Here is a 17,849-nt window from a genome sequence, read left to right as displayed (position 1 = left end):
TATAACAAAATTAAAGACCACAATAATAAGAGTGGTAACGATCGAAAGACCAGTAAACAAACGCCTCATACAGCGGGTGGGCTTTATACCCCCTCCCCCGTGTAGTTCTTCTTCTCTCGTTTTTTTTGTACTCGCCGTGAAGTGGTTTTGCGGCCTGCCAGTAAACCCAGAGAAGAAGAAGACGAAGTGACGTCAGTGTAATCTTGCCTCAGGGAAAGTACTGCGGTGTGAATGCGATTGGCACTAGCCCCCTGGCGGATTCAGTGCCGTGGTACTTTAGTGCCGGCACTAAAGTACGGCAAGTCCTGCGGTGTGAAAGCGGCTATTGTGTGAGAGTGCTGTTGCCCAATCGACGGCTTTTACGCAGCGTGGTCTGTGTGCGCTCCGTTTTGTTAGTTTATATTTGTAGACAGCGCAGATGGTGTTCAGTGAGGTTTTCTGGGTTGCTTGGTTTCAAGTAGAGAATGAGACTCACTTTCTTATTAATTCATTTAAATTAATGATGTTTTGTAGAATAACTCACAATTTATCATTTGAATTATAATACCCTGAAAATTGAATGTGACTGAATTATTATTATTAGAAATAATGCAATGAGGCATACAAAATGTTTGTGATTTTGTTTGCATGTGAACTAACATTTGTTTGTCCTCGGTTTGAAGGTTTTCAACCTGATGAGAATCTGATGAAAAGTGTCTTATAAATAACTGCTGAGCAGAAAACAAAGACAAAAAGAAAGAATCTGAGTTGTCCAAGCGTCCTCTGTTCCTCTCAAGTTTGGGCAAAACACTGAATACAGGCCAAAACCCAGAATAACTTCACAATATTATATATATATATCAGAGCAGGGTATATGCAGGAATCCTGAAGTCAAATGTAAGACCTTTTAAGACCTTTTTTAAGACCCTTTCCATACATTTTAAGACCTCATCGCAACTTGGAGTTCTATTTACTATATTGATTGTAAGATAGCACAACTAAACAGAGTGCAGACAGACTACTGAAGCCTCCTCTCCACATGAACTTCAACCTCTCTGTGAAGGTCAGGTTTAATGCAGTATTCTGCTTTGTTGCTTCTGTACTCTGTGCTCTTTCATTCCAGTAAAACTCCTCAGAAACCATTAGAAACCAGTATTTGACCAATAAACAAAACAATTGACAAAACTTTGAACTATGAAATATATTAAACTTTGGTGAGCTTCAGCGGGATAATACCATATAGGAGCAAATACCACACATAGCATCGTCACATAGGACGATGCTCTGACGTCATCACCCTCACACATTTGTCATATGTTTACAAAAAACGATATACATGTTAAGACTTTTCTCGTTCTTAATATAGACTATATTTAGGGTCGATATGTGTTGACCTTACTTTAAAATAGCAGATCTCTGTGACCGGATATAGTTTGGCTTAGACCCCGGCCCCACGAGGACGCATACAGTAAAACGCATACGCAAACGCAAAAAAGTCTTCCGTTCACACGATTGATTAACGTGTCCGTTCACACTAGACCGCTGGAAACGCTGTAGTACATATGCCAGGCCTGTAAGTGGCGCTGCTGCCGCTACAAAATACACCAAAAGCAGCGAAGAAGACCCCGGAGCATGGTTGTCATGGTTGCCCTTCTGTTTATTCTCCGCGGTGGACGGCGTGTTCTCCTGCTGTATATCTCTCAGGTAGTCCACCAGCAGATAACAACCCCCACCAGCAGATAACAACCCCCCCCCCCCCCCCACAGAGCGGAGCAAGGCAACGAAACTTAAAATAAGAAGCAGCATGTTATGGCACGCTATGCATGGGGCCACCTTGAGGGGGTTTCCCGACATGTTGTTTCAGTAAATTAAAGGGTGTTTCATGTTGTCGTTGCTGTGGACCTTCTTAATACCTTGGAAAATGCCGTTTAATACTTTTTAATAGCCTTAATTTTCGCTAAATTGATTTATCAACTTTTAATACTTTTTAAGACCCCCGCGGACACCCTGCAGAGGTCGCGTTAACCGAATATATTCCATCTATGACGGATTTTTTTTAACAATGACGGAAAAATCTGAAAGCAGTCCGTCATTTTGACGGATTAGAAAAAACTCAGAACAGCGCCAAAGTTTCCCCGCAGCAGGGCTCCGGTGTTATGTCTTGTTATGGATGGCCGCCAAAAAGGAAATGATATCGTTTCCAGACCTAACTTTGCCGTACAAATCATTAAATGTCTGGGAGTTTATGCTTTACGCTGTGGCGCGCTCCCGCGAGGTGCAGTGGGCATGCATAACACCGGCGCTAACAGTTCACGAGCGCCACCCCCCCCCCCGTCAGTTGTGTACAGACCGAGGGGTAATAATGGATTTTGACGGAAATGTTACGATCCTGTCCGTCAAAATGACGAGCAGCAAAAAAGTCTAGCGCAACCTCTGATATATATATATATATATATAGATATATATATATTAGGGCTGTCAAACGATTAACATTTTTAATCAGATAAATCACAGCTTAAAAATTAATTAATCAAAATTAATTAATCATGATTAATCACCATTCGAACTATGTCCAAAATATGCAATTTCTTTACGTATATTGTTGTGGGAATGGAAAGATAAATGAAAGAAGGCGGATATATCCATTTAACATACAGTATCTATGTTTATTATAACATTTTTCTGCGTGTTGTTAGAAATTAAAATCAATGTTTTGATGGCATAATGTACCTTAAATGTACTTTTAGTTTAAATGCTGTTTTATACTGAAAAACCAGAAGTTCTTGTGCACAACCAGTTAGACTTTTATTCTGAAAATCCTTCACCTCCGGTTAGCATTTAGCATGAGGCTAATATACCATTTCCTATAGAGGTGAATTTAGCAGCGATATGATATGATGTTGCACACCGAAACCTACTGATTTCAACACTACAACTATAGACGTCGAGATATTATTATTGTTGGATATTAAATGAAGGTACAGTTTATTTGAGTACGTTATCGTTTACAGATGTGGGTAGCATGTCACAACATTCGGAGCGACCGGAAATCGAATTGCTGTGAAGGATTTCCTGTATTTTTTGGAGTGTTGATTACAGCGTTTGGAATGTGTTGAATGGAAAGTCATGAAAGAGTTAAGAAGGAGAAAAGAAGTGTTTAGATATATATTGAATGTACAATGTCTGTATACTGTGATATGTGTAACAACGGACATTAAATAGTCGGAGAGCCGGCCCCCAGGGAGGAGCCAGGAGAGGCTATATAAACAACGAAACCTGAGGGGTTCGGCCTCTTTTTCTCTGCTAGCGAGGGCCAGAGACAGCTGCTTTTCTGTCGGACAATATCCTGTTTGTGACTGTACCACGCTTTTTATTAATTAAAGTACCAATTTGAAAACATCTCAGACTCCATTTAGTCTCCTTTTTAAGCTTCTCTTTCCTGGACACGAGAATAACCATCACAGTTAACAGTGTCAAAATGAAAGACAGCCCACACACCTATCACTCATCAAACCGTGGGGTCTTAATTCATTACGTGTTGATTTCTATCAACGGGGGAGTACTTCAGGAAAGTCGACAGGGGGGGGGGCTAGTGGAGTACTTCGTGACCACAGAGCGTGAACGTTGTGATCAGCTGTTTTAGCGCAGTTCTCCAGTGAAGGGGGGGGGGGGGGGGGGGAGTCTCCCTCCGCAGCCGGTTGGCGTAGTTTTGGCACAATTCCATTGTACAGACCGACATTAACAGCAGCCCTGTCTGTGCACACGGAGACCGACTCTGTCGTCCGGTGATCTAACCGCCTTCTGGAAAAGCTTCACAAGTACGTCGGTACGCAAATGCGCTTTGTGACACAAGTGACGGTACGCATTTCAGATTACGCACATAACCTGCGTACCAGTTATGTGCACCCCTGTACTACAGCAAAAGTATTCTCCGTCGGGACTTCCTGCAACAACACCACACCGTTATCTTGATTCTGATTGGCCAGAAGACATTATCAAAGATGTTCTATTGAGAAGACGATCACTACGTGACAAAAGTTTTCAAAACCGTTTCTGGTCTTCGGTATTTCCAGACAAGTGGCTACTGAAATCAATCTTACTAACTGCTGTCTGTGCAATTCTCGGCACGAGTTGGCGGACTTTATTTTGCTTACTTTAACATCATTTTTCAAGATGGGGCTAAGCCATTTCTTGGTATGGGTGTAGCCTACCCCAGCCATACCCTGGCGCTGCCACTGGTGGGATGTATGGGGCGGGCCATTCTGCACATGCGTTAAATGTGTTAAATATTTTAACGCAATTAATTAAAAAAATGAATTACCGCCGTTAACGCGATAATTTTGACAGCATTCATATATATATTAGGGCTGTCAAACGATTAACATTTTTAATCAGATTAATCACAGCTTAAAAATTAATTAATCATGATTAATCACCATTCGAACTATGTCCAAAATATGCCATTTATTTATGTATATTTTTGTGGGAATGGAAAGATAAATGAAAGAAGGCGGATATATCCATTTAACATACAGTATCTATGTTTATTATAACATTTTTCTGCGTGTCAAAATGAAAGACAACCCACACACCTATCAATCATCAAACCGTGGGGTCTTAAAACATTACGTGTTGATTTCTATCAACGGGAATACTTCAGGAAAGTCGACAGAGTGGGGGGGGGGGGCGGTGGCGGCTAGTGGAGTACTTCGTGACCACAGAGTATGCACGTTGTGATCAGCTGTTTTAGCGCAGACCTCCAGTGAAGGGGGGGGGGGGGGGGGGGAGTCTCCCTCCGCAGCCGGTTGGCGTAGTTTTGGCACAATTCCGTTGTACAGACCGACGTTAACAGCAGCCCTGTCTGTGCACACGGAGACCGACTCTGTCGTCCGGTGATCTAACCGCCTTCTGGAAAAGCTTCACAAGTACGTCGGTACGCAAATGCGCTTTGTGACACAAGTGACGGTACGCATTTCAGATTACGCACATAACCTGCGTACCAGTTATGTGCACCCCTGTACTACAGCAAAAGTATTCTCCGTCGGGACTTCCTGCAACAACACCACGCCGTTATCAAAGATGTTCTATTGAGAAGACGATCACTACGTGACAAAAGTTTTCAAAACCGTGGCTGCTGAAATCAATCTTACTAACTGCTGTCTGTGCAATTTACTCCGCGCGAGTTGGCAGTCTTTATTTTGCTTACTTTAACATCATTTTTCATGGTGGGGCTAAGCCATTTCTTGGTATGGGTGTAGCCTACCCCAGCCATACCCTGGCGCTGCCACTGGTGGCACGTATGGGGCGGGCCATTCTGCACATGCGTTAAATGCGTTAAATAATTACCGCCGTTAACGCGATAATTTTGACAGCACTAATATATATATATGCGTTCAAAGACCATTGGACAGTATTTTCTGTTTTCACACAGATGGACCTTTTGTATGGGCAGACAGCATGTGTTTCTTACCTTGCCTGGACAGCAGACTGTGTTTTAGCAAACAAATCTGACAACAAGCGTTGATCAGCTGATCCAAGGGATGGATTTCCGACATGATCACCCTCACACAGCAAAAAATTATTTTCTGATGGAGACAATTTCTCCTTAAATTCAAGTTGAGTTTGCAGAAACTATTACATGGGTGTCGTATTGTCATACTGATATTTTGTACAAACTGTAAAGTCCACTGAGACAAATGTAACATTTGTGATATTGGGCTATATAAATAAACATTGATTGAAATAAACATTGATTACATCAGTTCAAGTTTCAGAGACAGTGCGGAGGACCTACCAGACTCCCAGCAGGACGGCCTGCTCCTCAGCACTCAGGTCAGGCAGCTCATACTGATCCGGCTCTGCCAGGTTGATCTTATCCAGCACGGTCTCATCACCCAGATTGTAGTCCTGTGAGCACATGGAAACACACACAGTCAGCGGTGTACACACTGCAGCAAAGACCAATAACAACAACTTTTTAGATTTGGCATTAGATAATGTCAATGCAAGGTGGTGGTGGATGTGAAAAGAAACATAAATACACAGGAGGGGTTTGTTGATTTTAACAGCATTTTTGTTCTAGTATCAGTATACTGAGCATTTATCTGAATACATGATACATGTCTATTTCCCCTCTCTCTATGTATTATCCCCCAGGGAAAGATGCATTAACAGAACTAAAGAGAAAAACACCTGTATAATGGACTAGGTCATGTGTTTCATTGTGGACTGCACTTGTGCATCTTCTTCAACCTGAGCGTTTAAATCACATCCCAAAGAAAGACTGAATCTGTTCCTGCCATCTGCTCATGAGATCATTTTTTTTATTTTTTATAAATGAGCGAGTTACAGAGAATGGGGCGGGAATCTGCAAATGTAGTGCTGATGTATTGATGCATCCTTAATAATGACCGATTAATTTTTTGATTGTCACTTTAATGTTGTAGCTGGTAAAGGAGGAGCTTCATTTCGTACTACTGGGTGGCTTAACCCCACGATAATATATTGTATATTGATACAGCGGCTGGGATATGTCTGGGAGATTTCAGGCAGCTGGCTGGGAGGGGACATTCCAGGTGGCAGACAAAAGGTTCAAAGTGGTACAAACAGTATGAAAAACATCAAGGAAAAAGGAAGACAAGAGCTCATACCTTGGGCAGGCTGGCCTGAGGGGTCGGGGTGGCACTGGCCTCATCCTCCGCCTGGTCCTGCTTTCTCTTCACCTCAAGGATGAGCTGAGCCAAATACTTCTGCTGGAAGTGGGTCCTTTTGCCAAGAGCACCTTGATACCAGAAACGATTTGATACATTTAACAAATTGGGATCTTTAAGGTTTGATCAGAATGGGTTCAGGAGGATGGTTACCAGGTAACACAGGCTGCTCTTATGCATTCCACCCCCACCCGATGGTCCTGTGCTACATACCAGTCATGTTGATATTCAGCCCCGAGAGCTCCTGGGCCTTCTCGCTGTGTTCCTTGGCGCTCTGGTAGTTATAGTAGGTCAGATTGGTGTAGACACACTCCAGGTGGAAATGGATGGCCAGGTTTCTCTGCTCCGGACACAGAGAGAGGCTCTTCACCACTGGGAAGGACAGAGGATTCACAATAAGATCAATACTAAACTTCATTTTAGATCATCAAACATCACAATGTTTGGATGGTCAGCTAGTCTTCCCAGTTAAAATAAATAATTCTGATTGTTTGAAGTGAGAATCAATGTCAGCTTTTATTGGACCTCAATTCAAAACCTTTATTTATCCAGGTAAAATCCCATTGAGATCAATGATCTCTTTTTCAAGGGAGACCTGCAGCAGTAGGTTCCACAAGAAGACATAAAAACATAAACAACAGAACAACAAAAGGACATCATACAGCAAAATGTACAGGGATTACAATTTACATATTTAACCACATGTACAGGTACCAACAGCATCTGATTTTGTAGCATCCAACCGAGCTTTAAAAACATGTAGTGGTACTAGCTTGGTAATTTTCCATTCTTTTTGCAGACTGTTCCATGTTAGTGGAGCTGCACATCTAAAAGCTTTCTTCCCTAAGACAGTCCTAGCACTTGGCACATTTAATAAAACCACAGCATGCGATCTCAGGCAATAAGTACTTTCAATTCGCAGAGAGATCAGGGAGCAGATATAAGATGGTAGTTTATCCAACATGGCTTTGTAAATGAAAAAGTACCAGTGACTGAGCCTCCGTACAGTAAGTGATGGCATAACCGCCTTGGTATACAGGGTACAGTGATGCGTAAGTGCTTTACAATTTGTCAAAAATCTCAGTGCACTGTGATACGCAGCATCTAACTTGCTCAGGTAATTGGCAGGTGCATTCATATATAACAAATCACCATAATCCAGCACAGGTAAAAAGGTCACAGTGACTAGCCTTTTCCTGGCTTCAAGCGAGAAACAGGACTTATTTCTGTAAAAGAAACCTAGCCTAACCCTCAGCTTTTTAAGCAGGTTATTTACATGAAGTTTAAAAGTGAGACAGTCATCAAGCCAGATACCCAAGTATTTGTAACAGGTAACCACTTCAAGTTGTATTCCTTGCGTAGTTACAATATCCAAAGTAGTCTCTGGTGTATTTTTAGCTTTAGTTTTCGAAAAGTGCATTACCTTGGTTTTATCCACATTTAAAAGAAGCTTAAGCTCAGAGAGCTGAGCCTGAATAATGTTAAAAACAGCCTGTAATTTAACACCAGCCTCGTTAATCGAGGGACCTGCACAGTACATAACGGTATCGTCCGCATAAAAATGTAAGGTTGCTCCTTCGACATTTTCACCTAAACTATTGATGTAGATGGAGAATAATAGTGGACCTAAAACTGAACCTTGTGGTACACCATTAGTGATGTTTAACCACTCAGAAGACAGCCCATCAAACTGAACACATTGGGACCTTTCAGAGAGGTAGTTTACAAACCACCCTACTGCATGGCTGGACATGCCTATACTGACCAGCCTTTGCTTCAAAATGCGATGATCGACGGTATCAAAAGCTTTGGATAGGTCAACAAATAGAGCTGCACAACTCTGCTTATTATCTGAAATACTCGTAATATCATTTACCACTTTCATTGTGGCAGTGATGGTGCTATGTTGCTTTCTGAAACCTGACTGATGTTTAGACAGGATGTCATTGTTACATAAAAACACCTTTACCTGTTCACTCACTAGGCGTTCAAGAACCTTGGCCAGAACTGACAATTTAGAGATGGGTCTATAATTGTTTAATAAGGTGGCCTCCCCTCCTTTTAGTAGTGGCAGGACATAAGCTGACTTCCATACTTTTGGGATTTTGTTCGTGCTGAGGGAGAGGTTAAAAAGAGTAGTAAGAGGTGGAGCAATAAAATCTGCAGCTATCTTTAAAAAGAAAGGTTCTACGTTGTCCGGACCAGCCGGTTTTTTAGGATCTAGCTTGGTTAAGACTTCACGAACAACATCAACAGTAAAAGGAGTAAAACTGAAAGGGTTTTCCAGACCACATTGTTCTGAGTCACCGACTGTGGTGTTCAGAGAAGCAGAATTAGAAACAGAATGAAACAGAGAGCCACAGGACACAAAATGCTCATTAAAACAATTTAGTATGGTGGCCCTATCCAATATAGTGCCAGATACTGTGGTAAGGCACGGAGGTAGCTCATTACGGATATCACCGGTGGATATCGATTTTATGGCTTTCCAGAATTTTCTAGGGTTGCTCAGGTTTTTTGTGGTAACTGACAGATAATACTTAGATTTAGCACTTTTGACATTTGAAGTGAAGCTATTTCTTAGCTGCCTAAAATGCAGCCATTCTACCTCTGAGCCTGAATTCCTAGCCTTTGCCCAGGCCTTGTTTCTCTCATGTAGGAGAATAGATAATTCAGCAGAAAACCAAGGATTGTCTCGTCCCTTCACTCTAAATTTACGCAGGGGTGCATGTCTATCTATAATTTCCATAAAACCAAGATAAAAATAAGACCATGCAGTCTCAACATCAGCACACAAATCGATTTTTCCCCAATCAAACCCAAACAGATCATGTACAAAACCCTGTTCCACAAAATGTTTTATGTCTCTCTTGATGATAATACGAGGTTTAACCTTTTGGACCTTAGTGTCCCTAATTGTGGCTACAACACAGTGGTCACTCAGATCATTCGCAAATACTCCCACAGCTGAGTATTTATAGGGAACATTAGTTAAAATGAGATCAATTAGGGAGGATTTATTTGGGGACTTAATATTAGGGCGAGTAGGACTGTCAACAATCTGAGTAACATTTAAAGAGATACAAAGGTTTTTAAAATCCTCTGACACTGCAGTTAACCAGTCCCAGTTAAAATCTCCAAGTAGCACTATTTCCTTGTAGTCTAGTTGCGATAAAAGATTTGCTAGCGAAGACAAGGAGTCTTTGACAGCTGAGGGGAGTCTGTAACAGCCCACCACCATGACCTGTTGACCCTTTGCCACTTCTATATTTAAGGCTAAAAATTCAAATTGCTTACTGATAGATTTGGAAACTACAGCGGTTACACTGAACTTATTCTTAACATAAATGGCAACGCCACCACCTTTATTAGGCCGGTCGGTACGATACACATTAAAACCATTTAAGGCAATGTCAGAGGCCAAAATAGATTTGTTTAGCCATGTTTCTGATAAAACAATGACGTCAGCGTCAGTCGAGCTCGCCCAGATACGGACAAAATCTAGTTTACCTAACAGACTGCGCACATTCAAGTTGATGAAACCCAATCCAGACCTAGCTTTAAAATCAGCAGGAGTAGCGATCTGACTACTACTACTGGGCGGACCAGGGTTAGGACCTGTTTAAGTACTGTGTTCAAGACCACTGTCAACGGTTAGAGTGATGTGTCTATGTCTGAAAAATACAGACTGTAAAGTAATTATAAATCTACCCCTACAGATTCTAATGTGGTCAGCACAATCTGAAGACCTTTGTGATGAATGGTTGTTAAATGCTTGTGTAAGCCGTGGAACGCATGTGCTGGCAAAAGAGTACCCTTTTCCAAAAGGTTGGACATTGTCGAATCTGCTCCAGATTTCACAGAGAACAAGAGTAACAGCCTAATGACATCTTGTTGTCTATACTGACTCAAAGCAAATGTTGGGATTTTTGAAAAACAAACTTGATGAAAATGTGTCAAAAAGCTTTTGGTGACCAATGCATTGCCGAGGCTAGGGAAGCTTGAAAACAACAAAAAGGTGAACACTTAGTTTAATTTTCTTTTTCTATTTCCTTCCCTTTCTAGGCTCTGTAGTTAAGCAAAATCTTCCTAAAGATGTAATCCGACTGACTTCAATATTTGGTCAGAATGATCCAAAGGGCGTGGCAATGTAACCAGTAAAAAGCGTGGTGGCAAAAATGCATTTCTTTAACATTAAAATAAAAGTAAATTGAGCATTCATCATCCAATCTGCCCCAAACTTCATTTCATAGGGGGTCCAGCCCAGAGGGTAATCCACATAACATATTGACTCAAACGTATAGTGCCCCCTATTGGCAACAGCAGGGTACCCTGGTCTGGCAAACATTGAGGTATGGTCGCTAGACTTAGTTTACAGGAATGTACAATCAGCGTGGACACAGGAAGTGGCATTCAAGTCTTTCGTGCCATGTTCAATAATCATGAAAATTGAGAGCCAAGTCAAAGAGCCTCTGGTGACTCCTCACTGCTTGCATATTAAATGAGTCTTGTTTTTTATCACTTGGTTGCACAGAACATCACCAGGACGGAGCTGCCATCCATGGAGGACCTTTACTCCCAGCGGCTCAGGAAGAAATCCCTCAGGATTACAAAAGACCCCCATCACCCCAGCCACAAACTGTTCAGTCTGCTGCCATCTGGCAGGCGTTACCGCAGCATCCGGACTAAAACCACCAGACTCAGAGACAGTTTCATCTAGGGATGTGTATCGTTAAGGTTTTATCGGTACTACTACTTTTTAACGGTACTTTTATCGGTTCTTTTGGAGAGAAAAAAAGGTAAACTAACTAAACAAATTGTGAACAAAACTAAGATTGCTTTTTATTTAAATAAAATAAATAATATTTCACATCAAAAGAAACAACAACGTTTTAACAAATCGTACTAAATAATCTGATGAGAAAACTGTAAACAGAATAGCTGAAACTTTAACAAAATAAATACCTCCGTTACCTCTAATCATTAACCCATGTTTGTATAATGTAGTTAACTCCGTGTGTTGCTGCTAGCATACATAACACCTGACATGGAAACGTTACTCGTGGATGGAGCTACAGAGCTGCTAGAAAGACGGTCGAACCCGGTGCATTCCTCCGTCTGGATGTGGTGCACTTTTGCTAAATGTTTAGACAAACTGCTCTTGTTACCGCCCTTACATGTTAAACTCTTATTGCACTTTAGGCAACGAGCATCGAGAAGGGTAAAGTTTAACCACACCTCGGAGCGCGTTCTCTCCGCCATCTCCTCCGTGTGTGTGTGTTGCTGCATGTAGCAGCTGCGTGTGTGTAAACTGCCCCGCCCCCTCGCAAGCAGGCGGGGGAGAGAGATCGAAAATACTAAAAATAAGCATATAAGCATTTTGCAGTCTTTGTGCGTATTAGAAACGTAGTTGGCGACACTAAAACTGCAATATAATGTTTGTGTAGCAATAATACATATGACATATTTTTTAGATGTCTCCAGTACCGTAAAAAGACCGCCAACATTGGAGCTTAACGGTACCACGGTCTTTAATAATTCAGCCCCGGGGCCCGTTTAATACCGGGGCTCGGTACCCATCCCTAGTTTCATCCCACAGGCGATAAGACTGTTAAACAACTGAACTGCTGAAACAATTTCATAACATTCATCTGCTACTTAGTAATTATTTATCTATTATCTAATATATCATTCCAATAACTTGTATATAGACTCGTATTGCACTATTCCACTTTTTTTTAAAACTATTTTTCTTTTTGTATTACTTTTAATCAATATAATATACTTTAATATTGTTTTAATATTGTCTGCTTATCTGTATTATTGTGTTGCATTGTTGGAGAAGCCTGTGACCTAAGATTTTCAACGACATAATTACTCTTACCTCATTCACACCAACGCAACTCCGGTTCAAGCTCCGTGCTAGAGCTTTTCAGGTTCAGAACCGGTTCTTCGGTTTAGCTCCGGCTCTTTTTACACTGCCCAGAGTCCGACTGGTGCTGCGTCATTGCGTCATCGTTTGCGTGCCTGCTTCATAAAGCCAAACCGTGCGGAAACCCCTCACAGCTGACACCGACAACAACAACAATGGCCGATTGTGCTCCAGCTTCCTCTGTACCTCTTCGGAAGACCAGATTCCCAGTAGGTAGCTGGTCTCTTCAGTGGACCACTGCTGCTTGTTAGGTTTCTCCATCGTTGTGTACAAACTGAATAAAACGCGGGATTTTGGTTGTTGTTCAGGAGTTGATTCCTGCCCCCGCCCCCGCCTCGACGTAAGCGTGACGTATGCGGTGCTTTTGCTCTAGCTGAACAATTTTTTGGTGCTTGAAACGAACCGGATTCTGGAGCTAAGATGCTGCTCCGCTGCGGTGTGAACAGGAAAACCCGGTGCTTTTCAAGCTCCAGCTCCAAACCGGCCCTGAAACACCGTTGGTGTGAATGAGGTATCTGTAGCTATGTTAGTTTGACAATAAAGAACCTTGAATAGGTAAAGGCGGCAGTCTGTGAGAGTCTATAGATTGTGGTCTTCAGCAGAGATTTGCTAACACTGCAAAGATTACAAATGTCTGGGTGATGTAGCTGTGAAGGCAGCACCCAGAGCTGGCTGGAGGTCAGGTGCCTGACTGTCACACTAAGGAGGAGATGCATCAACGAATATACATCGTTATGGAAACATGGATTCATAGACACACCATCCATGTCAACAGAGCACAGCTACATTTCTCACCATCCCCCATGAAGCACTGAGGCCTTGAGATGACAAATAAAGACAAACAAAGTGGAGGTGATGGGAAGGGATGAAAGCTTGGTACAGCATCTGCTGTGTGACTCCTTCCTTTCCATCCATCTGATCTGGTTATTAATTTGTTCTGCTGAGGCACCGTCTGAGACAGAGAGCTCCTCCTGAGCTGAGACCAGCAGAGAGGAGGTGTATAATTCATAATCAACAATCATACACTTTCATGCCCATTTAACATTAATGAAGCATCGCCAAGAGCAGGCAAGAGAAAGACAGAGAGAGATAGATTTACATGCAACACAACTGTTTCATATTGAGCAGCGACAATTTCACACTGAAAGAAAATGTCTTTCTGTCTGAGCTACAAGGGAAGAGAAACACATCTAAGAATTATTCAACCTCTGAAAAGAAAAGTGTGGCTTTTGAGTATCATAGTAGTTTAGCAAGTTTTTTAATCTTTTATCTGGAGTAAGACAAATATGTAAAGGCCTTCTTTATTTTTCTGTATGCAGCATTTTCAGCACGTTTATGGCACATTTCCACTGCAGGGCCTCGCTCGGCGTAGTACGGTATAGTTAGGCCTTGGTAGGCCAGGCTCACTTTATGCTGCGTTTCCATTACAGTTTAGGAACTGGGGTAGTAACTATAGTAATGTAGTGTAGGCAGAGCCGTGACATCATCTTCAATGCGAACACAAAACCAACATCAGCCGTTAGCTCTTAGCCCTCAGAGCTCACAGCTCCTCATATCTGTTCAGAAACTAGACAAAAGTTAAACAAGTACAAACCACAGACTGCCTGTGTCATGGCGAGTACAGTCGCTGCTTTATTTATGTCTGTAGGCCGTTGTTGTGAGTGTGGACGGTCGGATCATATACTGCGTTAGCTTAGCCGATCTGCATTCAGAAAACACGCATTTTAAAAAGGTGTTTCGCCTGCCGTCTGTCTGCAGACTTGTCAAAGCATTAATTCATGGTTTTCACTAACCGGTATCAGTATGTTGTTACTTCGGCATCATTTTGAAACGTGTATTACAATTAAATCACGGTCAAATATGTTCATTTTGTTGTAGTTGCCAGCGATTCTCTCACTAGTTTAGCATACTCAGCCTGGTTGTTGGCCCGGAAAGAACCTCGATTTTGGAGAGCCAGAAAACTGTGAAAAAGTACCCGCTAGCCGGAACTACGCCAAGTGGAAACGCAACCAAAAACGCAACCAAAAACGAACCGCGCTGTAGTGGAAATGCGCCATTAGAGGCAAGGTCTTGGCAAAGCTTAATCGGTTGACCACTTTGGTCTACAATGAAATGTCTGGAAAGCTGTTAGATGGATTAGAGCAGGGGTCGGCAACCCCTGGCACGCGTGTCAGCATTGGCACGCGGCACCATAACCAGTGGCACACTAGGAATAAGTGTGCAAAATATTTAAATTGTATTTTCGGATCCTGAACGAGACCGCCGCCAGAGCGCGTCTCCCCGTTACCTGCAGAAGGAAGCCATGCACGCAGCGCAGCCCCGCTCTCTTTAACTCCTGGTGACTTTCTGCCGCTTTCCTCCGTGGTGCAGTGCTGATCGTTTCACCACAGAGGAAAACACTTCACAAATTGCAGTACCCATAAGGAGCTGTACAAATGCCGCAGTTTTTGCGTGGCTGTGTCTTTAGTTGAAAGCCCAGTGGCGATCTGCTCATCTCTCATCGAAATAACATGCTACAAAGGGGCGGACTGGGCATCTGTGTGTTGAACCTTCCTGTCGGCTCCCAGACCGTAGTCGAGGAGGGCAGAAGCAACAAGCTTCAGGTTCAATAACCCACTTTAGCTTAATGACTGGAGAGAGGCGAGCTCTTCTTGGGAGGCCGTTGCATTTATTTAGTTGTTCTTCTGTTTCACAAAATACATCACAGACCTCTGTTTTTCTGCTTCCTCGTTTCACTTCCAGAAACATACACACGCTCGCTCTACCATCCACACGCCTCTCTTAAAGGGACAGCGATCTCATCTCACTCTGCATGACCCTAATATCATAACATGTGTGTTCTGGAGAATCACAGAACGGACGAACGTCCTTATTATTATGCCGTTTAAACCAATTATTTAAATGTGTTAAATTCGGCAACATACGTTGCGCTGACAGGTCCACACACTGCTTCCCCGCAGCGAGGCTTCCCCCGCCCTCCTGCTGATAGTTCACGAGCGTCAAGCTCCTCAACCCCCCCCCGTTGATAATTCTCGATCGTTGGCACGCTGTTAACATTTTTTTTTTTCATATCAAAAAGGTTGCCGACCCCTGGATTAGAGGTTTGTACACACATTCTTGTTACCATAGGAGATTCTACAAATGTTTTTGATTATCTATTCATGTGTTCAAGTGTGTTTGTTTTTGGGCAACCAGTGCCTTAATTGTAGAGAGACAGTTGAAACGGATGGACAGAGGGGATGACATGAGGCAAATGGTCCAAAGCCGGATTTGAATCAGGTCCTCCACCTGGGCACCTAGCCCCAGTACCCAAGTGTTTTTTTTTTTTTTATAGTAAATAATTGTTAAAACTCTTCAAAACCAAGGTCATCTTACCATGTCTTGTTATGCTAGCTGTGTTTGACAGAAATAGCACCTAAACTGATCCAGAATTAAACAAACCCCATAATGTAAAAACTGGACCAATCATGTCAAATATTGTCCTGGATTTGGGACATGTAAAGCTTTCCTGAGCAATTTTTATAAACACATAATTGGAATGTTTTTTTTGTTTTTTTGGACTGATAAAGTTTACATTTTGTGTTTTAAGAACCTACATTTTGAAATGTGATATATTGCAATAACTCAAATGCAAAATAGAAAGTGTGTGAGAGAATGTTAACATGCTCATTAAATGAGAGAATCATAACAATAACATAACTGTGTATCAGTACTTTTTCAAGATTTTGAGAACATGCTTGGTCCCAATAATGGTGACATGAAACCTCATGGCAGCCGCTGCTCGATGTGTAGAGCGGGAAAATCTGCATGCTCTTCACAACATCCCAACCCTCTCTTCAAGTGAAATATAAAAGGATTGCTAAACCGACTGCTCCACAGGAATATGAATTGGGCTGTTTTGCAGCCTGCACATACTGCTCACCATTCACTGTTTAACTATCACACACAGGCTGCAACAAACACACCCTTCGATTTAAATCAATATACTCACATCAAGCAGCGTTCCAAAGGAAAAAAAGGTCTTCAGTAATTAATTAAACATGTCAAATGTCCTCTGATAAAAGCCCTGCTGATTGGCTCCAATAATAAAACGGAAACCAGCTTAAAATTCACAAACTGAGGCACAAAATAATATCTGAACCAATTAATCAAACACTATTGTTCTGATCAAAATAAAAAAGCCTCCAAACAAATGTAGTTATTCAGTGCCTTTTGTCCCAATTCCACAGTTAGCATCACAGGGAGCCCAATCTACTGTCAGCATATAGAAAAGACTTCCAACGTAAAGAGACGCTTGTCATGGTTGACTTATTCTGTGCACACTGCCCGGTGTAATGATGAATGAAACAATTCAACAATATATTACACCTAATTTGAACCCCTTTGATGGTAAACCTGTAACTACCACACATGTGCTTGTCACAAATACAAACTGGTATCAAACTAAGAGAGCATTTGGACCAACATCAGCTTTGTGTGAAATAATGCTTTCATATAAAATGAGTTCAAACAAAGGGGGCTCTAGCAGAATAACAAAGGGTCACCCGGTAATAAGGTTCTACCAGTTTTGACTTTTAGCCAGCACAGTGCATCATCGCTGAACCCACACAGATTACAGTCTAATACAGGCTGGGCAGAAATGGCGCCAACATATTTGTTTGCATAAAGCAGTAATAGTACTTTAATTCTACCATGAGATGGTTTAAAATGTGTTGATAACATATCAATTAAATGTACAATACCGTAGTGCAAAAGTGTTGAATCTTTTTTCCAGTCTTTGACACTTGCACAACTGTGTCTTTTACATACGGAAGAGAAACAAATCCCTGTGCATTTGGGATTTGTCCACTGTCTCAAACGTGCCCCGGAAACTGACTATTAACAACCCCCCCCCCCCCCCCCCCCCCCCCGTGTGCTGTTACAGCTGTAGGACAGGGATGTCCACCACAGTGTTCACAGACCTCTGTCCATGCTGCTCTGGGCCAGGTCCAGTAGCTGAGGAGAGCAGGCCTCCAGGATCTGCTGGTGCAGGCGGATGTAGCGCAGGGTCCACCAGGGCAGCATCTGAAATAAATATGAAATAACACAAAAGTGTAACATGTTAGACTAAAGCCCCGGCCACACGAGGACGATAACGGTCGTATCTGCTACAGTTCATTATCAGACAGACGGTTCGGCCACACGAGGCCGACATGGAAACGCAGAAAACGATAACAATAACGGGTCCC

General features: G+C 42.3%; 1 protein-coding gene across 1 annotated transcript in view; it reads right to left on the bottom strand.

Annotated features, from left to right (window-relative positions):
• ttc27 (tetratricopeptide repeat domain 27) overlaps positions 1-17,849 on the bottom strand; it is a 110,249-nt gene that overhangs the window by 61,420 nt on the left and 30,980 nt on the right. The window contains exons 5-8 of the mRNA XM_034223051.1: positions 17,583-17,685; positions 6,903-7,061; positions 6,630-6,760; positions 5,774-5,886 (exon numbers count right to left, since the gene is read on the bottom strand). Of these exons, the coding sequence (XP_034078942.1) occupies positions 5,774-5,886; positions 6,630-6,760; positions 6,903-7,061; positions 17,583-17,685 (506 nt within the window). The remainder of the gene's footprint in view (positions 1-5,773; positions 5,887-6,629; positions 6,761-6,902; positions 7,062-17,582; positions 17,686-17,849) is intronic.

The sequence above is a fragment of the Gymnodraco acuticeps genome, unplaced genomic scaffold (genome assembly GCF_902827175.1).
Source record: "Gymnodraco acuticeps unplaced genomic scaffold, fGymAcu1.1, whole genome shotgun sequence".
In the NCBI taxonomy this organism is placed as follows: domain Eukaryota; kingdom Metazoa; phylum Chordata; class Actinopteri; order Perciformes; family Bathydraconidae; genus Gymnodraco; species Gymnodraco acuticeps.
This window is presented reverse-complemented; position numbering and strand designations above follow the sequence as displayed.